The 24,604-nt window shown below is 41.5% G+C and overlaps 1 protein-coding gene across 7 annotated transcripts in view; it reads right to left on the bottom strand.

The window, feature by feature from the left end:
- The window catches only part of chd9 (chromodomain helicase DNA binding protein 9), an 87,586-nt gene that overhangs the window by 37,280 nt on the left and 25,702 nt on the right, over positions 1 to 24,604 (bottom strand). For 6 of the 7 annotated variants that reach the window (XM_053866681.1, XM_053866675.1, XM_053866676.1 and 3 more), the window contains one exon: positions 10,133 to 10,548. In XM_053866681.1, the coding sequence (XP_053722656.1) occupies positions 10,133 to 10,548 (416 nt within the window). Of the gene's footprint in view, positions 1 to 10,132; positions 10,549 to 13,220; positions 14,034 to 24,604 lie in introns of those variants that run through there. The other variant, XM_053866679.1, reaches the window with a different exon arrangement.

The following is a 24,604-nucleotide window of genomic DNA, read 5'->3' as shown; positions in this document are numbered from 1 at the left end:
GGATATGAAACTGGTGTCACATCATCAGGCGCAGCTTAGTAGCTAACAGAGTGTAACAAGGATAAATCATCTCTCTGATGCCACATTAGGGAAAACCATGGTCTGTTAAATTTGGTTTTAATGAATTCTAAATAATAGATTCAACTCGAAGAGACAGCTTCGTCTGTGAGGAGATGGCCTGCTGCTAGCTTACATGCAAGACGAGGGCTCGCAGAAACAACATGGCTTGATGTGAACTTGCTATGGCTAATATAAACACAGCACTTTTGGAAACAGAAGAGCCAGAGCACATCTTAACAAGGCTCTCTGACAGCTAAAAGGTCCAGCAGCATCTTAAAGAAAGACCACCCAGGTGCTCAAACGTACCCGTAAATAACAGCTTCCCCTGATTCCATAACCAGCAAAAGCTCTTGGTCCTTTTGCAAAATTACTGGAATTGAAAAAAATAAAAAATAAAAAAATAATAATGGTCACATGACACTGCCCAAAAAGGCAATCATTTGTTGCTGAATTAATAAGAAAGTTGGAATATTTCCTCAGTTCTCCCTTCGTCATCCTGATAGAATGTACAGCAGTCAGTATACATGGTCAGGAATGAGTGTTCCTTTTAAAGCAGCACTTTTAAGAGTCAATAAAAGCCAGGCTTCATAAATAAAGGTATCAATACCGTATCCCAAACACACCAAATTCCATCCTGTGGTGATTGGATGTAGCAAAATCAACTCGAGATAATTAGTGAAGATTATTGTCGACAGTTCAGCAGTGTTTCTCACTCTTCAACAGAGCCGAATAAACTCGGCACCTCACCCCCTAAAGTGTTGTCCTGCTCTACTTGGCATGCCCCCACTGGGAGAATGCATGTGTTGGTGTATTACAGATATGTCGCAGGCCAAGTCTGGTCCCCTAACATGTTTCATGGTGAAAACAAGAGCATTCATATGACCAAGAAGGCTGATCGTGGCCTTTTCAGTGAAAGTAGTTTTGGCGTTATACCGAACCAAATCCAAACACAGGCATACACCTTTTCCTTCAGATGTTGTCATAATCCATCTTTGACAAGTTATCATCGTCTGGACTGGTGACTAACAGACCTGTTGCTTTATTCACTCATTTCAAGTCTACTGCTAATCCAGAACAAGACAGAGTGAGGGGATGCCAGCGGAATTTGGCATTGAGAAAAAGGAATACCCGGGGATGGTTGTGGACGAAACGCAGGGGACACATTCATTGCCAAAAACTCACTGTTTGATTAAAATTAGGATTATAGGATTATTTGGTAGGGAAGTGATTAGACAGGAATACAAGATTATACACTGAAATGTAAAGCATTTCCTCTTTTACAATGAGGACACTAGCCTGAACAATCCTAAAACACTCTAAAGAGACAAGGGTCAAGACCTCGAGCAAAACAGCCAACAGAGGTGTGACAATGTGTCGTGTCACAACACATCTAGGTACAATGGATCTTTGATTAAACTCATGCGTTGTGGCAAAGCAGAGCAAAACTACTTTCAGAGTCAAGTACAAAACATTGAATTTCAAATAGTGACACTATATGAACAGAACATTTTGGGTGGTATGATTCCCGCACAACCCCAATGAGAAACAACCTCTGATGATAACTTTTTCATATATATATATATATATATATATATATATATATATATATATATATATATATATATATATATATATATATATATGTTTGGGATGCTCAGATCAGGGTTTTTACTGCCGATCACTGATACCGATCAGCCAGTGTGCCGATCAACACCGATCACCGATAACTGATACTGATCACATGGATTGACAATGAATTGTAATCAAAATGATGAGACCTACTGCGTACAAAACATCAACCATTAAATCATTTTAATTCAGACACATTTTAATATACCTCTTCAAGAAGACAAAAAAACAGAAAAAAAAAACTTGCAGAATACAGCAACTATTCTCTCAAAAAGACAACGTAAAACAAACAAAAAAATTGATGTGAGACGTCGCAGTGTGGTGAATCTCTTGAGACTTTCCGATGTCCGTGAATTACTTACAAACTGGCCGCTTGTAGTGGGACTCCGAGACAGACATTGCATTTATGGAAGTTTCCAGTCTGGATGTTTTTAAAACTTAATTAATTATTATTTCTTAGGGTTTCCGAATGTCACGCTCGGACCGGCATGTGTTGCTAAGCATCAGCTACGCTAAGAGCATACTGCTGAGGAACCAGCGTTTTCACTTTCATGGGCCCGGAAAACTCTCCAGGGTCCGACGCTTTAAATGGGGTATTTTATTTTAACACTCTCCCCTGAACAACAATTTCCCGTGCATGTGCGGCAGGAGGCAAACTTTAAATGACAGATTGAAAGAACCTTCATGGCAGACTGCTGCTTCATAGCTGCTGTTAAAAACAGCTAGTAGGGAGGAGCGGATGCGTCACAACCAGCAGGCCTTAATCAGCGTGCCGGCTGTCACACGTGATCGGTTGTTGTGACCTGCAATGACAGGTAAGTGTTTGGCATTCACCAATCTCCCTGAAATCGGCCAATCACGATCGGTGACCGATCAATTTGAGCATTCCTAATATGTATTTCCTAATTTTTACGTATTGTAAAATGTAAACATGTATCCAGAGGAAACCAAACCTCGGTAGAGACAGGAGAGATTTACTAGAACCAAGATACCAATGGAAGCATGGAGCAGAGGAGAAATGACAGGTGATAGCCACAGCCACAATGTGAAACACAAAGAGAAGTTTATTGGCCACACAGCAGAGCTGACTGGCTGGCTGAGGGTGCACAGCCACGACCCATCTTGGTGAAACTCCAGATGGAGTCAATGGAAGTCAACTGTGTTTGCTGTTTCTCATCCATCTGCCAGTAGTGTGCCGCACACTGGATCATTGGGACATCCAAGCCCAAGCAATTTATGAAGCAAAGGCCTATAGGTTGCGGAAAACTGTGATATAATTTATACATACTGGTAAATAAAAAAAATAAATAAAAACACAACAAGTCATCAAAAAGTGAAAAGTGAAGACTTAAGATGTAACTATCTAATGGCAAAGATTGATTAGGAAATCTCAATACATAACTGTTCACAATAACAGCACTAACAGTGTGCCGTTATACTACGTTGAATATCGCAAGAAATATTCAAAATGGTTTTGTGAATAAAAAAAAAAGTGAACAAAAATGAGTAAGCATCAAAAGAACATCAGTAAAATTTAAGGAAATGTCAGTCAGTGAGAGACATTATCGTTTTAGCATTTTCATGGAGAACTTTCTACTTTGCTGATATTTGGATTTGGTGTGACAAACACATTTAAAACTGCAGTGTTTGGTCCTGAAGGGTTTATTGAGACACAGTCTGTTCATTCTTGTCAGGAAAGCCCCCTCTCTTTGAATGGAAGGATATAATCACAGTGTTAATACTGTATCAGCACACTGCACATGGCCACAAAGCTCATGGCCACACTGGAGATTTCTGCATTGTTCAGCATAGTGTTACACACAGACAGGAAAACGCACACACACACACACACACACACACACACACACAAAAAATCAAATATGACATGAGATCATGAACACATACGTCCTGCAAGGGATTTCGAAAAAGAGGGGAAAAAAAGCTTTAGCAGACTAGGAAGCATAAAAGCACTAGATTGCTAAAAGCTATATGCTGTTGCTGCATTTAAGCATAAACCTCCATTTTCTATCATGTAATTGATCTCACAAGCACCATTTTGTTTGATATTTTCCCTTCTGCGTAGTACCATCAGCATATTTTGAACATGACTGCTTACAGGGAGCAGTGCGGCGACGAGCCTGCTGAAAGAACCCAATTTATATTTAGGGGAAAAAAATGTAAAGGAGTGGGGGAGGGTAGACAAAAAAAGAGGGTGTGTGCGGCACAGTGCTTTCATCTGATAATTATATTAAGCTATTTTTTTCAGGAGGTGGGCAGCATATAAAAGCACATTCCAGGCTGCAGAGAGCTGTGATCAGTCAAGCTTTGCCTGCACTAAAAACCTCACTGCTAAACTGTTTGGCTGATAAATATAGTGATGTGGAGCGGGTTTCAGAGAGAGAGAGTGTATTTGTTAAACGCAAAAGGTCATACGTTACACATGGTAAACAATGACATGCTCTAACAAGAGATATCAATATGACTCCCGAACCACATGAATTAAATCATCAAGAATCCAATATGTACATGTGGTGATGGAATAATAGAAAGGATATTATTACTGTTTCAATTTGAATCATAGCCAAAGGGAAGAGTATGCAAGGCAGCAACACAAAGTCTAAGGCTATGATAGGAAACAAATTCTGAACCATCATCAAGTGGGGTTATAGAATGGAGCTTTCGTTGCTGGAGACCATTTGCAGCATTCATTCAGGAGTTGGAGAATTTTACCATAAATTTTCATTCTTTAGACTCATGACTGAAACACTGATTTAACTGATGAAATCATGTTTTCTTTTTGTTTGTTTGTTTTTGTTTGGTTTTGCACTAGAAGCATCTACAATCCTGTGACTGAGGGGTTACATTTGAAATCCAAATGGAAAAGCTATAAAGAAAGACAAGCAACTGACAAGATACTCTGGCCTCCTCTATGGGCAACGACTGACTCAACTCAGATTCCCTGTGGGGTGACGGAGCTTTTAGGAAGTAAAGAAATGACGGACGCCATGGCAAAGAATTGGTGGTTCTTTTCAAATTGCATTCCAACATTTTTTTTTAATATTCACTGTCAAACACAGCAGTATACTGTATGTATCTCACAACTTCAACTGAATGATGGTGTCTGGGGCACAGTACACACACATGCACCAGGATTTCCACTGTTTGCAAACAATGATGCCACACTGCCATGTCAAAACAAAAGCAAAAATAGAATTATAAATAAAAATTACATTGATCTGGACTTAAAATACTCCGGCATCTGAATCTCGGCTCTGTCAAAAAATGCAGTCCTTCCCTGGACCATGCCATGGTCAGAGCCCCCTCATAGGTTAAGCGAAGCTAGTGCGTGTGTTTTCCCATTGATCACGCAAGTCGCAAGAATAACCACAAGGTAAATGAATTGTGTGATCTGTAATACTCAAATGTAATGATTAGGACTCTGGATAAAACACAGAACACATGACACATGTTTAGTTACGTTCATAATACTGAGCAATGCTCATGTGCTCGAAAAACAATAACAGAACAAAACCAACAGCAGTAACAGTAACTACTAACGTCACGAGTGAGAGGTACTTATAAATACTTATCAAACAGTGGTCATGAACAAATGACCAAAACTTTGGTGCCACACGCTTTCACACGTAGCGAAGGTGGGGGGCTATGATGGATTATTCGTGTGGCGTTTTCACAGTATAATGCGACTCAATTCTGCACATTTTGTATTATTATGTAGTATTCACCACTATCTCAAAAATCTTGAAAGAAATCCTGTTTGGACAAAAAAAAGGAATGAAACAAGTTTTTACCCAGAGTTTCCATCAGTGTTACTAGTGTGCTGTGAGAGACTGTCAGGTGTGCCCTGGCAAATGATCCAGTTACTTCTAATTTGTCCAGCGACAGAGGCGGCTCATGAACAATTAGAATATGTTGACCATCTACCAATGTGAGGTGATTACATGGATTCGGTTCATTACTTCTATAGATGTATGCTGACGCTATTTGTCCATCACTTGCAGCGCACAGTGTTGTGCGCAACGCTCCTCCTCCCACACACTCACAGCAAAGAAGCTGGTCAAATGCGCAACTTTGAGTTGTTTTTAGATCTGAAGCGCCTCTAACGTGACCACACACCTTCACGACAGAATGATGGACTCTTCCTTGGCAGACCGACGACGCAGAGCTAACAGAGCTATGGCTAACGTGTCCCTCCAAACCTTTATTGACCCTTGTGGACTGTTAAGACATTGATAATAATAAAATTGAAACAGCTATTTAAAATGAATAAATAAATCATGACCTATTCTTCTTCTTCTTAGGAATACTTATACAACCAGGAGTCAACATCAAGTGTACGTGAGTACAAGCATTTAAATATTTTATTTGTATTTCTTCTAATCATCAGCTCCTGCTTCCTTTATAAAGATTATAAAGATTTCCAGATGATGATTATTATTCATTATTTATTTTTTGTAATTTTGCTGACAGATTAACAAGACTATCACATAGCCTCCTTTTGGTACAATGGACAATGTTCTGGGAATAGAATTCCGATTCTTTTCAGGGTGGCATTCCAACACCTTGCCTAGAATATTAGTACTGAAACAATAATACACTATGTATCAGACCACTCGAAACTGAATTATTTAGTGTTGGAACCCATAGTACCATGTGTCTATAACACCACCTATATTAGACCGGCCTCTTGAGTTGCTAATATATTCAGTAGCACTTATGCACTTGCCTTTGTTCAAATTGATGTTTTTTGCTATGCTGTACTTTCTATTACACAGACTGATGGCACCAAGTGATGGTTCAGTTCATAAAAATTCTGTTGAAATATGAGCTGGTCGTAGTGACAGAGTGGACCAATAAAAGGGAGGCTTTCACAACACACAATTTAAGATGATGGTGCCATCTTAAGTTGCCTTTAACAGGAGAAAAGGTTAGTGGTGGGTGCCTGGTCACACGCGCAAACACACGTTCCCAGAACAAAGACTTGCACACACCAGAGCGCTGAAGTAATGACTTTTGTGGAAGGTTACTAGCAGCACAGCTCGGGTGCATTAATATTTTATGAGGAGATTCTGGGTGGTGCATGTGGCGAAAAAAGACTCGTAGTGTGAAATCTGCTTTAATGTTAACTCCCCTGCATTTACAGCAAAGCTTCTTAAAATCCCTTTAGGTTGTGGTGACATGTCATTGAAGACACAGTGGGCACCAGTGTATCAGAAACTGTTCATTCATTCGTAGCCAAGTGCTTGCCCCAACAAGCCCAGGAGATTAAAGCAGAGGAAGAAGCTAGGAGACAGGTTACGAGTCACAGGTTATACTCAGAAACACCCGAAATGAGGCTAAAAGATTGTTAATACTTGCACAATCAAAAAGTCAGATAAATTCAAGAAAGAGGGTTTCTTTGACTGATGCAATATAATAAAAGAAGAGGCAAAGCTAAAGGCCAACCACACTGCTTTTCTATATGATTTCATCCCTCCACTACCCAACGGCCATGAACTCTAGGTGACGACAGCAACTTTGAGATCAAATTACAAGCAGATAAAAAGAGGTTTTCTTGGGTAGATTGCCAGTAAGAGGGTGGTACCACCAGGGGAAAGCTTAAATTAAGCCTGCTAGGCTGGTCCAGGGAATCTTGAGTCCAAAATTAGTAATAGTAAATTTCATGTTTATTCTGGCTCCAGAATGTCTGATGCCTTCTAAGTCGGAATTGGACACACATGTGAAGGTGATGGAAAAAAACTTGAGCTAGAAATGTTATCATTCAATCTGTCCCATGAACTCATCGCAATTATGACACCTTAACCCAGACATGGCACAGACTCCATGCCACACTTCATTTAGGGGATTCTTGCAATTTGCAGTAACATGCTGCTGGATCCCAGAGATCAAGATGGTTCGATGTCATCATAAGACAAACTTATATCAAAATCATTCTCTGATTTCAAGCAGGCAAAGCTGTGTAGTTATTCCATTATACGGTTTTGCTTTCCACATCTAAGCCATTACTACATGTATAGATGTGAACAGCAGTTGTTGAGTCATTCGCTGGATTATCCATCTTTATATGCTTTAATTATGCTAAACGCAGAACATCCGCCTACCTCCCTCAGCTCATTAAAGACGTCCAAAGACAAGCACTGAAGGAAAGTATATAATGAAGTCATGTCGTAATTGTGGATCAGTCACAGTGTTTGTGTTTGAATTTCAGGTTTTCTTGATGTGCTGCAGACCTCACTGTACTGTAACAGTATGGTTTTCTCCACCGTCAGGTCAGCACTAAATGTAACTAAGAAAAACCAGCATTTCATTCCAATTGTTTCATTTCTTCAGAAAAAAAATACAGCTCCCAGAGAAGAACATGAATCCTCACTCTCATATGTGGTGTTCACACCCTCCCACAGCTTCTTGTGATGAACTCACTGAGCTATACGTATGTCACTGAAGCAAGACATAAAATGGATTTGCAAATGTGGCTTTGCTTGTAATACAAGCACATCTACGATGGACTAGGATCAGCAAAAGGTGGAGATTCAACTGGAGTGATCCCGGTGTCGTTCAAGATGTACAGTGTGGGTTACACTTAACAATCAATACCGTATCTGTGGACAGATTTTCTTCTTTTGTGGAGGATCCACCACCACATCAATCACCTGACAAGGATGAGACCATATGAGCACCTTGAAATCTGAAGCAGGACTCAAATGGAAACTGAATTCTCACTTTGGGAGCGTGACGCTAGTATAAGAACATCATAGTATGAAGCCATGGGACGACGGCAGAATGTGTGATCCAATTTCTTGTCATTTGGGACCTTCAGGCTGTTCCTTGCAATTGTATTATTTTGTAGCGCATCGTATTCACCCACGGAGTCGCGTATAGAAGTGGAACTGAACATAGAGTTCAGCGGCTGATTAGGAAATAACCTCATACGTCAGATTCAGATTTACCCCGACTGGTTAGTGGCTTATTGTGGATAATGTTTATTAATGTGGCAACCTGACCTATTTCATGGGGACGCACTTAAAATAGGTCATTAAAATTAAAGCAACTACAAAAGCCCTGGAGTATTTATAACCAATCTCCCATCAGAGAGCAAAGCAGATTAAACCCCCAAAATATATGAATCGGGGGTCATGACCTAGGCTACATATCAACCGGATTTCAAGAAGCCATCCATTTGACCACAGTGCATTCTAAAATGAGAGGAATGTGTGATGTCATGGGTTCTACACAAAGGTATTTGGCTGCATGTATTCTGTTCTTATGCAGTTTCCTCATGTAGGACAAGTACAGATACGCTGAATAAAAATGGGTTACATAGCTCATTACCCTGAAACAACAGGGATCCTTATCAGTGGTACGTTCAAATGTCAGTATGTAGGCTAATTGTGAGATAGAACCTATACATTCTTCTATTCCCTTGTCTCCATGCTTCATCTGTGTCATGTGATATTTCACTACACCCAGCAAGGAGGGGCTTGTAACAATAAATATGGCTCATAGCAGCTAAACGAGGGGGAAGGGCGGAAGATTAAACCATCAATACATCCGCAATATTGTTGTCTGAACATACAAGCCAGCTCTGTCTGGAATATAAATGCTGCTTTTGTTTGCTCTCTGGTCTATGCTGATGACGGAGTCTGGTTTATAAGCATGTTGTAAATCATGAACTTTAGGCGTCCATCTTGTAACTGCAGCAGGAAAAAACGCACAAGGAACGATCGCCTATCAGTGAAAACATGAAGCTGTACTGTCAAGGATGTGATATTCCAGTAGTAGTCAGTCCACTCCAGACAGAAAATAGATGAAAAAAAAATATGAACGCATGTTGATCATGACATGACAATTTGAAAACATTCTGAAAACCACAATGATCGTCACATGCTACACCGAGACTATGGCCTCACACATTCAATGAAAGTTTTAATCTGTTTTAGTGTTGTGTTCCTTTCTTATCTGTCTTTATTTACTTTAACACTTCAAATGAGTTTGACCACAGATTCAGTGCATGCATCCTGGGACTTTTTTTTTTTCTTCTGCACTCAGCTATATATTAAACAGGTGTCACCAAGTTATTTATTAAAAACGTACGTATGAGAAACAGGGAGTGGTGTGCTCATGAAAAAGTTGCTCCATGAATTGTTACAGCAAGTATGCACGCACAGCAATACAGTACGTTGTTTCTCTGTCTGGTAATCCAAACTTGAAGACGTTGTTCACTCACTTCAACTCTCACTTTATACCATAATGAACTGTTTGTTCTATAATTGTATTTTATCTTTCTTCCTTTTCCACTACTTCCTTCCACAAATGTCTGTACTTTGACAATGACAAAGACGCTGAAGTATGAGGAAGAAGAGTTGGCCATTTGACTTAAACACTGACATGAAATGGAAATAAATAGTATGTTTAAGCAGCCACTTACCCAATCTTGGACTTCTGCTTGCTCTTAGATGAGGGGATGATACAAGCCTTCCTACTGGCCTTCTCCTTAAGTCGTGTTTTGCCATTTCCTTTATGCTCACGATGGGACTTGTGCTGTGAGGAAGAGCTGGGGAAGCTTTCTGGGCTCATAACTCTGGGGATATTTCGCTCTCCACGTTGTCTTGCTTTTGCGATGGCTTCCGATATTATCCGATTAGCCTTTTCCTGCTTGTCGTGAGATTCTGAATCCATCTGATGGTGCTTCCTCCGTGACTTCTTTTTCTTCTCCGAGGAGGAGCTAGATGAGGATGATGAGGAGGACGAAGATGAGGATGATGAAGATGACGATGAGCTGCTCTTCATAGGGGGACTGAGGGCCCGTATTTGACTTCCTGGACCATTAGCGTTCTTTCGAGGCTGAAGGGAAAGAAAGAAGAATGAGTGCCATCATCTGCACCACACCAAAGTTCTCACTTAATGGCCACAAAGAATGACAAATTGATTTTTTTTTAAACAAGCATGAAGGAAAATGACATCGAAGCCCGACAACAAACGCAAGCAAACGCAAGACAATGAGGGTTTCCTGCAGTGCTCCATCATAAATGAGGGACCCTTGACAAAAACTGCTACCCACATTGACTATATTTTCCCCCAAAAATTGTCCCTGCACAAGAGCAACAGAAGTTGATCTTATTGGAAATATGACCATTTTCGGAGCTTCTTTCATTAGCCGACACTGAGCACCAAACAGCTGGCAGGCACGCTCTCGTGCCCTCTCATCGTCAACGACACCCAGCTCCCTACAGAACCACATCGACAAACTTTAAGCAGGTAAGCTTGACAATGGAGTTTTTTTTAGTGACTGATTAAGTTTGGACAACAAAATGCCATTTATTTAAAAGGTTGGCACAAGTCTACAGTAAATTAATGTATGTTGCACGTTACTGTAAGGCATTTGCTCCCTTGTAAATAATAATTATTATTATTCCATCCAGGACCTATGGGCTCACCCAACAATCATCATTTTGAACAATGGCCACGACCATCATGAATATTGACTACAGATGAACTATGCTCCCTTTCATTACTTCACTATATTTTTCAACCATTTCACATTCCCCTTCTCAAATCCTGCATCACACACATTTGTAATTGCATTGGCACAACACTGTTCACGCTGGTAATCGAATATCAAATGTGAAACCCCGACTTGACAAGCAGTGCGTTGTATATATCAGTCATTCAGAAAAATTGTGTGATTATCTGGAGGCAATGCAAACAAAATAAGGGAGCAAAGCGTGATGCTGTGTTCATCTCAGATGCTGGGAGGTAAAGAAGTGGGAGGCTGGACCTGTTTAGTACACTTCAGTAGTGTTCACATCACCACGCTGGAGTGACTACAATCTCAAATGGATCCATCAGTGATTCGGTGCGCACTATTAATTTGAACACAGTTATTTGATCTCGTTGAATTGCATTCATAGTTATCAGGCAATAGTAATGCAAAAACAGTAAACAAGACAGACATGCACAAGGGAACATTGTCTTTCTCGTTTCTTTAAAAAAAACAAAGATAAAATTGCAAATATCAGTCAGAGAAGAATTCAATTGCAAGCAAATCGTAGGCCTTATTACAAACAAAAACGTTGCAAGTCAGTAGCAATGTATGTTATCATACTTAGGCACGTTTCTGCATGAAACATATGCAAACATGTGAATGTGTCTCAAATGGATGTCGGCATCAATAAGTATCAACCATCACCAAGACACTTTTGCTGTTTTCAATCGACCAGTTACAAGGGTTTCTTGAAGCTCAAGCTAATTCTTGTTATCACAGAGCCAGCTACTTCCTAGTCAACCACAGAATGCTCCTGATTAAGGAAAACACATTCGCACATCTGGACCATTGTACAGCCTCAATGAAAAAGTGCTTTTCAAATGTGTGGCTCCTCACAACACTTTGTGGAAGCATACTTGCATGGAGATCATTTCAAAACAGAAAAAAACAGCCCAGCCTTTAACTTCACCCTTGTATTACCTGCAGTACAGGATAATGTTTTTTGTATCTGGGGGCTCTAAATGGGGTGGAAACCACGATCAAATTCTAAACATGTATCACATAAACACGGTCTCTGTCCGCCATGACATATTTCGTGTGCACTAATCAAAAAGCTATAAGAGCAAACACAGTGCGGCATCGTCTTCGGGACATGAATAATCCAGCCTGGCTGATACGTGATAATATGTGAATAATAGATGGCGCGAGTGCGTTTGTGGATACACGAGGACTGTATGGTGGAGGAAGAGTCTACAGAGGAGGGATGGTGTATAAATGAATGGGTCTTCCAAAAATCATTTGGATTGGTTTTACCCTAGCAAAACAACAACCCGAAAAAACAGGTTGTGTGCAAGAGGAAGTTGATGAGGATGTAGGATGCAGATGTACACACAAGTGCTGCAATAGCTTATTCACGTGTGCAACACTGCTGAGGCCATTAGGAAGCATTTGACTGGATCATGCTGGAATGTTCTCATTCAAGTTAATTGTAGAAAAAAAAAAGAATGTGAGGGGGAGGGTTGAAACTAAAGCTGTAGAGCGGGAAGAACGCTGCAAGAGGAAGGACAAAATTTCAAAACAGAGGAGGGGGGCGGTAGGAGATAAATGCAGCAAATCGGAGCACCGCAGCTGTGTAATACATCTATAAATAACTGAAAGTACAGCACTGCAGTGAATTCAATCGTGAAAGCAGCCGGGCTATTACAGTTCATGAAAAGGTAGCTCCAAATAGTGAGTGACTGACAGGCTAAACTCATGGAGGACACGCACACATGCCAAACATGAACGACAGGACAATGTTTGGAATGACTACACAGAGGGGGGAGGGAGACGGCACGGCGACAAGCAACTGGGCTTTGATAAGGTTTAGCGACAAAGCAAGTAGAAGAGTAGGAGAAAAAAAAAACAGCAATGAGTTCAAGATGGCGGCAGTGCAGCATGAGCTAGTAGCAAAGGAGGTTGTTCAGTTCCTGCCGGCCCCTCCTCCTCCTCCCCCTCGTCCCTCCTCCCCTCCTCAGAGCGGCTCACTTACCCTTCCTCTTGGCCTCTTCACTGTAGACATTTTTTTTTTCTTCTGCTTTCCTCTCCAACCCCCCCCTTTAGGCCGGCTAACCTTTCACCGTCCTCTTTCGCCGTAGCTGGTATCGACACAGACTCTTTCCCGGTCTCTTGCGGTTCCTTGAACTGGTGTCTCCCCCCCTCCCCTCCTCCTCCTCCTCCACCTCCTCCTTCCCCCGGTCAGCTCCTTTCCTCACGCAGTGCGAGAGTGCCGGAGTGGTTTGTTTCCTCCTCCCCCAGCAGGCAGGGCTCAAGAGGAGTGCATGGGAGCTCTGTCTCTCCCCCTCTCAGTCTCTCTCTCTCTCTCTCTCTCTCGTTTGTCTCTACAGGGTGATGAGGGAGCAGCTCTGTGGGCGGTAGAGGAGGTGCGTGGCAGTCCAGGAAGCTCCCATTCTGCTCCGGCCGTTGTCCGGCTTCACCAAAGTCTTCCTCACCGTGTGTCAAAGTTGCTTCTTTTCCCCTCTCTCATTGATTCCTCTTCCCGCCTGCACTTTAACCCTTCCGACACTCCACTTCCCCCTCTCCTCAAGTCAGGGTAAGGTACATTTACTCCATTACAAACACACAAAAAAGGTTTTGGTTTAGCTTTCCTTCTTATTCTGCTAGTTGCTTCTCCTCCTTTCCCGCGTTCTGCTGCCCCAGGTTGGGGCGTGTGTGGTGATCTCAGGACTAGCAGGCGGCGCGGCGGAAAATGAAAGCACAAAGCAGCAAAATGCATCAGCATGAATATTAGAGATGTCGTTAAAACCCAGACTCGTTTCTCTCTCTCTCTCTCTCCCGCTCTCTCACTCACTCACTCACTCACTCCCTCTCTTTCATACACACATACACACACTCTTTGTGAGGAAGTAGGCCAGCAGATGGTGCTAGCAGTTATGACTTTAACTTTCAAAACTTAACCCCCAAAGTCCTGGATTTCTACCACAACACGTTGTCAGTGCCGTCTTTTTTTTCCCCTTCTCCCAATGTAGGCTACTGCCAGCAGTCAGCTGAATAATTGACAAATGTGTTCAAAGGACAGATCAGACCTGGGCACTGTGAAGCCCTTTTATCCACATTTGGACCCCTGTATGTCCCACTCTGGTCCCCAGAGGGCCATGTGTAAAACAAAATGTAGAGATCCCCGTCAGCCCCATTAATACTGTATGAATGCAGTTAAATCTGACATTCACCAGCTCCAAAAACTGAGACCCAGAAGACCTCAGATTTGGATCCATGTAGATCAGACAATTTCCGGAAATCAGAATCAGAAACAGATTGGTTAAAGTCACAGAAAGAGTCATTCATGTTGATACAAAGCACAATGCTGAGTAGATCTGATCATGTGGCTCATATTGTTAATGGTTGGAGAAGACATTTGCGACGAACGTTGACAATGACCTATTTTTATGCAGTGCTGGGCCAAGAATGTGCATAAGAACCATACCACAACAACTAGAGCACTATTTACTTAAGGGAGGATTTGACCATACAAGGAATTACACCCCACAGTGACGTGGCAAAGCTCAGAAAACTGGCCTCAACCACACGTATCTGCACTGTGGAAAACTGTAAGTCATATCACGTACAGGACAAGGATGGTCACAATGAGTTCTACTTAGAGAAAGAAGCAAATCAAGAAGAGAACACATTGACCTTGTCAAACTTTCTTTTGAGGTTCTTCCAGTGATGTCCAGACAGAAGGAGACCAGAGGCAAACCTTATACCAAGCTTATTAGCTTAGAGCCACCCAAAGTAGTCAGGATGCTTTCTGTCGGCACAATGGTTTCTGTCCATGAAGTCTATTGATAATTTCACCAATTTTACACAAAAGCATGAAAATAAGTATCTAAGAAGACTATATATATATATATATATATATATATATATATATATAAAAATACTAAAAATGTTCAAAACTGAACTCTATATATATATATATATATATATATATATATATATATATATATATATATATATATATATATAGTTCAGTTTTGAACATTTTTAGTATTTTTTTTGTTCATATCCAGTGTGTGATCAAAATCTTTACTGCTGACTACAACACAACAAATCTGATTAAGATACCTCATCAATAGCTGCTGTGATAGATGCACAGCATAGTGAAAACCAAGCAGTTATCAAGTCGTGTTAAAAAAGTTGGTCAATATACAAAGTGCGGGTCTAAAGTTTGAGGAAAGTCAACATGACGGATCAGAGGTGGAATTGTTGCCCTTTATCTCAAAATATATTGAAAGCAAAGCAAGATTTGGACGACTTGCCACCAGAACTCAGATTGTTCTACTTCACAGCAACAGACAACATTTACAGACGGATGCACACCTGAGTCCTTGGAGTCACAGTCCCACATGAATAAAAACATTTTGTGCTGTATTTTTATGCTGCTTAAATCACATGATCACAGTTTGGAATACTGTGGTTTAGGGAATGGTCCTAGAGGAGAACTGAGTTGAAGATAGTCACGAGCAAAGCACTGCCAACAGAATGATGCAGAGGCCATGTGCTGCAGCTGGCACATGCTATTGGGAATTATGAGACACATGGCTGGCCAGCAGCCAGGTATGTACAAAGCAGCAAGGGGGTTAGAAGCAAGAATCCAACAGATACTACACACTACGGTGTGCCTTTACATCTGAGTATATCTGGAACAATCAGGTGAGCATATGCTTTACCAATGATGGCATCGGACATCACCTGTGACCACATCATGCAGGCTGTCATCTGAACCACTCCTTGAACGTTCACCTCACTACTAAGACTAACATTGCATTGTACATTTGAACTCCACTCATACCAAGTTTAGTTTGAGCCTAGAAATTACCCCACTGAAAAATTGCTTTACGTCCGATTAACTGACCAGGTACGACACCGACGGCTTGAGAGAACTCTATAATCAGGCACATTTTAAAGCCACAGACTCATGCAAAAGCAGCACACTGGCATCCCTTCCCTCCTCTCACTGTGTTAATTAGCTTACATTTTAAGGTCTGCTGCTGCCTGCTATGTCAGCATGACAATTGCCATTCTTCTCAGAGCGTGAGCAGCAGTAGCCGGCAACAGATCCCCCTGCCAGGCCTTGGAGTTTGGACTCATTTCTCAGCCTCCTGAAAGCATGTGGTTTGCTTTCGTATGGTGCCCAATTCAAACCAACACACAGTTAGATTAGATAACACGGTTCCCAGAACACAATTGTACAACTATAAACAACTTCACATGATGAAGAATCTGAAGGTTCACAAAAGCCAAATCTCCTTGGGATCTTCATCACGCAACTTGTGTACCACAACCTCAAATACACATATTTATAGGTTAACATATTGAATCAACTGACCAAAAAAATTGCTGTTCATATACTCTAAAACTGAGTTTACTGCTGACCCACTATGAGTCAGCCAGGACCCTCAAGTGGGTCCCTGTTAGCTATTCCCACGTCTATATTTAAGTCTAGAGGTGGCACAGCCTTTTCTGTCAGGGCTCCTCAACTATGGAACCGTCTGAAAGAGAAGATCAGAAATATAATGTGCGTTGCCACCATTAAATCTCTGCTAAAAGCTCACTTTTATACGCCAACTTGTGGTGGTTGACATTCCTTCCAATTGAGGGGTAATAAATTACCTTAAATTTAATTGCCGCCTTCACAGGGAAGGAAGTCTACTTGGCACAAGAGGCAGATGGACACAGTCAGATGAACATAACATGCTCACACACCTAGATACAATTTAAAGTCAAATTTAAAGGACATTGGGGTGGCCCACACAAGCACGATTATAAACTCCACTCGGAAAGGACAAGGAGTTCCCAGTAGCTGCAAATGGGCCAACAACCTTGATGTTGTGAGGCTCCAGCGGTGGCCACTACACACCCATGATGACTAGCATTCTTCATATTGACTCCAAAAAAATTAGCCTGGACACACAACAGTTGCTGAATGACACACTTTTGACTCATCACGGAAGCAAAAGATAAGAAAAGAGCATGTGCGAACCAACCAAAATCATCCAAACCCGACGGCAGCTAAAGCTTGGCCAATTTTAGACGCCACAAAAATGAATGTGCGTATCGCAGCCCACAATGACAATAATATACTGTATATGCCACATAAAAAAAGATCAGGGAGCAGAAAAACATAGCTGCTTTTCAATCTATTTGCTGCCCTTTGAAGAGAGCGCTACCTCAGTGAACCAGAGTAAACAACAGTCTGGCAGAGGAGGAGAGCAGAACATAGCCTACACATGTTTCACCAGTCACATGGCTCAGCACTGAAGCGCCTTGGCAACGAAACAGTTAATATGCATAACAGGTCTGACGATTCTGTATCATAGGGCGGTGCTTCCTTTAAACATGGACGAGGGCGGAGAGAGAGGACAGCAGGGGAGGGGAGAGCAGACTGTGGGTGGGGGAAAGTGCCGACATGAGAGAGTGCCCGGAAAGGTGGAGAGACTGCAAAGCCACAGGTGTTAGTCTTTGAACACTCCATTACTTCCTCATTAAAATTGGGCTTGTAATGTACAACCACTCTTAGCCGTTGGCTGAGCTGCTGCAGTGAGTGTCGCACTGACAAACAATTGAGGAAATGAGGAAGGGAAACCTACAATCTACAAACAGCAGTGGCTGTAATGTCGACACCGAGACAACTGAGACGAGAGAAAATCAACGTTCCAGCATGCCATGCCCTGCCCATTGTTGAGTGCACTGAAATTATGAATATGGGCCTCAGCTTTTTCTGTACAAACCGAAATATCACACTGAATCAACATTTTGGGACATGAGGCACAATCGCTGCCAGCTCTCACCCTCGCACCCCAGAAGTCTTTTATGTGAAACTATTCTTTACATGTGCTTAAGACAACGATTGACATTGCAATATCATGACATTATCAAGCAATATATGAGCATTTCATCTCACAATCTTTTTCTTTTCATTTAATCAATTTTAGGGCTCTAAAATAGATTTCCATTATATCTGACTTATTCCACTAATGCACCATTCTGTGGTACTGCCAGGGCCAAGATCCACTGGGAAAGAATCTTAAAACACCTTGGACAGGCCATTGGTGCAATCTGGCATACAAACATGGGCTGTCAAAATTATAGACACTCCAAACATCATTGATACTCGGAGGTCACATCAGGATACACCACTGACTTGCAATGTCATCAATGCCAATATGCACACACCCACTGCATAAACTCAGCACTGCAGTAGACATAAGCGGCATCAAGGCTGCTATGACGACTTTTCAGAGGTTAGCAAAGCTCCCGTTTGTCAATTCTCTTACTGTATCAATTAAATTCTGCAACTACACCTTTGAAAAACCTTGAAAATACGATCCCAAGTCTCTTGAAACTCAAGTACCCACAAATGCACTTCAGTTATTTAAAAACATGATTGTGTTGTGTATTATCATTATCATTTTCTGCTTTTCCTGATAATAAAATGTTTCCAATCCTTTGAAGTAGTTTTAAGAAGATATTAAGTAATTTTTCTGATCCCTGTGGTATTGAAAATGCTATTACCAATATGCAAACAATAAGTTTGCAATTTTAGAATTTTGACAGCCCTACGGTAAGCACATTATTTCTTCCCTTCTAGTTTGGGTCATGGTGAATAAATTTGACTGGTTTGGACATGCATGTATGGAGAGGAGAGATGGGACATGGTGACAAGTCCAACCCTGGCAACCCTGGAATGGGAAAGGACAAAAGACAGAGTGGAAGACTACGCTGGGATGAGCAGGTTTTAGGGACATTACATTGAATACTGCCAAATAAAAGTATGGGGACAGGTTCTTCAAATAATATTCAGCCTACTCTCACTCAAAAAACACACAAACTGATGTACATGTGAAACTGACTAAAGAGCAACGGTACTTGGTTCCTGGTTTCGAGTGAGAAAACAAACCAACAAAAGCCTAAAGGTGAGCTCTGGTCATATGACTAATGAAGCCAGACGCTACAAGCAAGAATAGCAAGCGTAAAAAAAAAGGCTCATCTTTCAGCGTACCGGCGATCTGCACCTCTGAGGACCTCTCCTGGTGAGGCATCACTTCCGCACTTCTGTGCAAAACGGTTGCGCTTAAGCTGCCGAGACCGTAGCTCAGGACTGACCAGACGGTCGAGTTTGACCTACTGCCCTGCAATTCCAACGCCCACAGCTCCTTAATCACAAACAGTTCGGTTAACTATTCTGCCACAACGCCGCAGGCTTTTTAAAATGATATAATGGAGTTTAAAAAGGCGACTGCAATTGCACCTATAACACCATAGTTGTTCATCTAATTACTTGCTGTCAACAGTGCAGGACACTGGGGATGAGTCGTAGATAAAATTACAAGGATAGAACAAGCATCCATGTATTTTGACTATTTCACAGCCTTCAACTACTTTGGCTTCAGCAACTTACCTTGCCCTTGCCAAATAAATGAGCAAATGTTAGCATCCTACATGATAGCACACTAAAGCAGTGGGGAACACCAGTAACACCAGTAAATGTGAAATCAGATTCAGCATCCAGTTCGCCGCAGTTTCATACGGGACATGACAAAACAGTGTTGCTGTGTCTGAGTGAGACCTGTGAATTACTGACATGAGACCTTCCCCCTGTCTTTAGGCTGCCTTTTCAATGAGCATTGGTTATGAGGAAGTATGAATGAATCCTGCATCACCAGCGCATCAAACCAACTTGCTTGACTCTTGCCAAGTGTTCTTAGCCACCTTCATGCTCGCTTTGTGATTACATACTGCGAAAAATTATTTTTGTTAAGACATTGTAAATTTTGAATTTCTGGGTACTTTTATGTATTTTGTTATCCTGCGTTTGTATTAATATTTATGTTAAGTTTAAATTTGCATTTGAATTTCCATTACTGCGCAGCCATAGTAGACAACACAATCTGCCTTCGGGCCGCGTGGGAGAGAAATGAACTAAAAGGCTTTTTATTATTATTAATTATTATTGGTGTTATTATTATTTGTAGCAATGAATCAACAACTTACTAAACAGGCTGAAGCAATGCTGTTATGAAATAATCATGGCGTTAAAAGCAAGCTATACAATGTCATTACGCCCACATATAGGTGTTTTCAGAAACTCAGTAATGATAACAAATGACTGCCATCTACATCTTGACACGTCCAGTGCTGATTTATGGTTTCAATTCATCACACGCACGCACACACACACACGCACGAGTTGCACGTCTAATATTGAAACACATCAGATACTCTGCAGGTGAAGAAAAAAAAGGGGGAACAAAAGAAAAAAAGCAGCATAGCGTTTTTCTGTTAATGCACAGTTAATGCATAACTGTAATAGTAATAGTAATCTTACTTACAGCACATTAAATGGGTCAACAATAAAGACTAAAAGCATGTGAATAGCTCTTATTTAACATTAAAATCAACATTACATGGCACTTTACTTTCGTTTCAGGCACATTAAGAATATCAAAAATATCAAAAAAATATTGTTATACAATTAAGAAGGAATACAGTACTGGGAAATGGCACAAACTACAGCATGAATGAACTTCCGTCAATGCCCACTAGAGGGAGCTCTTACAAGATGGAGAAAGGTAGGCAGGAGCAGAAAATGAAAGCGACAGACAGACTTGGATCAACACCAGTCCATGAGATGAACCTTGAGCCTGTGTATGATCATAAATGAATCGTGCTCTGGGATCAAGACAGCCATTGCATTGTCTTATTTAAAATGTGAGGCAATGATTACATGAAGAACACCCAAATACCTGCTTTGCAGTGTTGAGACTATTGTTCATGTGTGTATTATATTTTAACTGTGGAGATTTGGGATCTCAAAAAGCAAGAGAACTCTACAAAGACGTTTGTCAAATACTTTGTCAGCTCATATTTCAACAAAAACTTTGAGCTGACAGCAGCACGCGACAGGTCAGTTATAAAAACAAGTTGGCCCCATTTAAGCAAGTTGAATTGTGGATGTTGTGGGACGTTTGAGTGTCTAGATCTGGCAAGCTACAGCCCCAGGTCTGGTGTGTCAAGATATAATCATGCATAGCTTGCAGGATCATTCCAGAAAATTCATCATTAACAGGCTCCCAACGTCAAGTTGCACTATACATTTAACAGTTATCTTGGCGGCACATAGTTGCAGATCAGGTAGGGTGGCTAATGCAGGCCCAAAACACTGACACGTGACATGGGCGTCATTCATCATACCACAACAACTTCTTCAATTGCTCGGCTGTCTAGTTCTCATGCTTAGTCACACTGTCTGGTCTGCAGCGAAGAAGCCTCATGTGTGACAACCTGTTCAGAGCTGTTTTGATGAATAACCTCTAATGGCACTCTTCTTCTCCTGCCAATCGTGAGACCATCTGGCATGAAAAGGGCCTTTTACGCTCCAGGATGTCGTCGGCAACATGGAAACCAGGATCAGAGAGCTGATGCCAGTCGGATTTTTTGGGTGCAAGAATGCAGTATTGTGTTAAGGATTTTGATAAGCATTACAGACATTAATCGCTCACTCCAACTGCAGCGCTTGAATTGGCTTTTTGGAAAGCACAGAGGAAACTAAATGTGCTGGTTGACAGTAGTTGAAGTGTAACTATTAAAGTTGACCACAACATCACCAGCACCTGACTAATATTGTTTTCCTTCCTGTTGTTTTCAGGTCAACCACTGGCATTGGTCCAAAGACGGAGCAGCAGAGAATGGCAGCTCTGATGCACAAGGGAACAGTGGATCGACACAACAGAGATGTGACAGAAGAGCATCAAGAAATAGGAATATATTCAACTGAAATGAAGGCTGAAAGATGTACACAAATATTATTTTAGCAAAAAGAATCCTGAAATGAACATCTAAAATAAAACATGAGAAAGAAGATGCTAAATGTTTTCAGTAATATATGGTTAAGCGTGGTTTCCTCGGGGGGCACGAGCATCAATCTAATCCATCATAAAACACCATCATTAACCTTCCTTCCTAATGCCAGCTTGGATCTGCACAAGCTGCTCGCAACACTTCCCTCGCAGGTTGAGAGGTTGGAAATGCTGATGGCTTTTCTCTCCACCTAACAGGTGCCAGTCTGCGATTCAGACGCCGCAGCAGGTCAGGCACGAAGCAGGGAAGTGGAGAACTGTGCAAAACAAGCAAGATGCATGGCGCCTCTCATTACCGGGAACAGACAAGAGGATCCCTCAGGAGGCACAAGGCAGAAACTGACAAATAATGGAAGAGACAGTGGAGAAGAGGGAGTGTAGCAGGAGGCTAACGCTAGAGCTGAGAGCAGATGTTGGGCTGACAGGGGCAGGTACACATATATCCTTGCATGGATTGTTTCTATTGTAAATATACATAAACATAACATTTGCTTGAGCTGAAGTAAGTAATCCCTATATTGATTCGAAGGAACCTCCTCACGACTGAGGAAGGGCAAAGCTAAGTCAGTGTCCATTGTTCTCAGCAGGAGTGACTCAAACAATATTGCACCTATCTTTAAGTTAAACTCTGAGATCAAAAAAGAAAAAGAAACGCGAGAGGTTGAAAATGGAAATGACTTACGTGTATACATGCCCGGGCATCTGTGTGGATACGAGGGCTGCGTTTAAAAAAAACAATTTTCTGATTCTGAATCGATTCGTACATTAATTCCATAAAATCGATTCGTAGGTCCAAAGATCGGATTAATTAATTTACGTTTTAACACATATTCTCCGGGTGAAGTCCAAACCCTTTGACGACCTCACGAATCACGTGACACGACATCACCCAGCGCTCCTTTCCAAGCCATCCACCGGGCCACAACAAATGAAACTCAAGCGAACTTTACCACTACCGGGTAATTCTGCACGCTCTGTCAAAGTAACTGAAGCGATTGCGGGCTTCATTTGCAAAGATATGCGCCCGTCTTCCGTCGTTGGAAACGAGGGCTTCAGGCGGCTAATGAAAGTAACAGAGCCACACTACGTTATGGTGTCTCGCAAACGTCTGTTATCCCAAACACGCACCGGTCAGTAAGAACTGTTTACATACTGCGCAATGACCGTCAGGTTGCTGTGAAGTCGGTAACCAGCACTCTGCTTACATTTTCAGTGGCTGAGAATATCTTTCTTTTATTTTGATAATAACATAAAAATGCATTAGTATTAAACAGCAGCATCTTTTGGGTGAATTTTTAATGTCATATTTCTAATAATGCACCAGTCCCATGAGCAGTCACATCTGGCCTTCTGTGTCTGGATCTTTATTATCATTTACTATCAATCCTTCATTAATTTCCTGTTGAATGTCAATATGATACTAGTATTAATACGTTGCGTAACTTGTCATGTGATTATGGCAACAGCTCAGAAAATGGTTTAAATACTAACCTGAATCGAGATTGGATCGGATCGAATCGAATTGAATCGTGATAATCAATTCTAAGTCATGAGAATCGGAATCGAATCGATTCTTGAAATTAGAATCGATACCCAGCCCTAGTGGATACACTACTTCGCCATCAGATTCATGTAAGAGACGAATGAAGTGGAGTCTGCATAATTTGCCTGGGCAGATTGGTAGAGTGCACTTGCACTGGTCAGTTTGGATCTTCCTGATTCGCCATATAAAGTAACTTAAAAATATGTATCAACAACCTTTGTATCACTAGAATACCAATTTCATTTCACAATATATTTTTTAATGTCTTAAATGCCTAATTGGCTAAACGGTTTTGCATTCAACAAAATTTTCAACAGAATACCGCAACCAAGGATTTGATTATTATAAAATTTGAATTCAAAATGTAAGTGCTTCGCTGCATTCATACGTAATTCTGCAGTGTCTCGAAGAGAAGACGTGCTCAGGCAGAGGTGGTTGCGTCTTGATTCTGACTTCACTGTGAGCAATGAAGACAACCTGACCCCTGGACAACTTAGCGTGCTGGTTCTACAGTAGGCAGCGTATCCACCACAATGCTCCAGAGGGGGCGCTGCGCTACGCTAACGGCATGGACCCTGGAAGGACATCATCAATTTAATTTCAAACAATGTGGAAGAAAGTTCCCTTTCCTGGAGAACAGCTCTTTAGCTCGTTCTTCGGTTAATTCAACTAAAAAACCTTCACATTAATGTCCCACTTCAACGTGTCATTTTTCTCTCCTTTCACTCAGCGCATTCATCCTGATCTGCGTTTGCATCACTCTCAACACGGTCTCGAATCAGTGTGCAGGCACAGAGAAACGGGGAGGCGCATTACACCGGGCCCTCAGGTCTTTCGCATTCAGTGTGATGCACTTCTTTCTGTAAAAGTCGCTGGTGATTGGCCAAAATGTGTGTATAGCATGTGAGCAAATTAGGGTTGGAAAGGTGACACACACATGGAGATGCACAGGAA

The sequence above is a fragment of the Synchiropus splendidus genome, chromosome 5 (genome assembly GCF_027744825.2).
Source record: "Synchiropus splendidus isolate RoL2022-P1 chromosome 5, RoL_Sspl_1.0, whole genome shotgun sequence".
Classification (NCBI taxonomy): domain Eukaryota; kingdom Metazoa; phylum Chordata; class Actinopteri; order Syngnathiformes; family Callionymidae; genus Synchiropus; species Synchiropus splendidus.
This window is presented reverse-complemented; position numbering and strand designations above follow the sequence as displayed.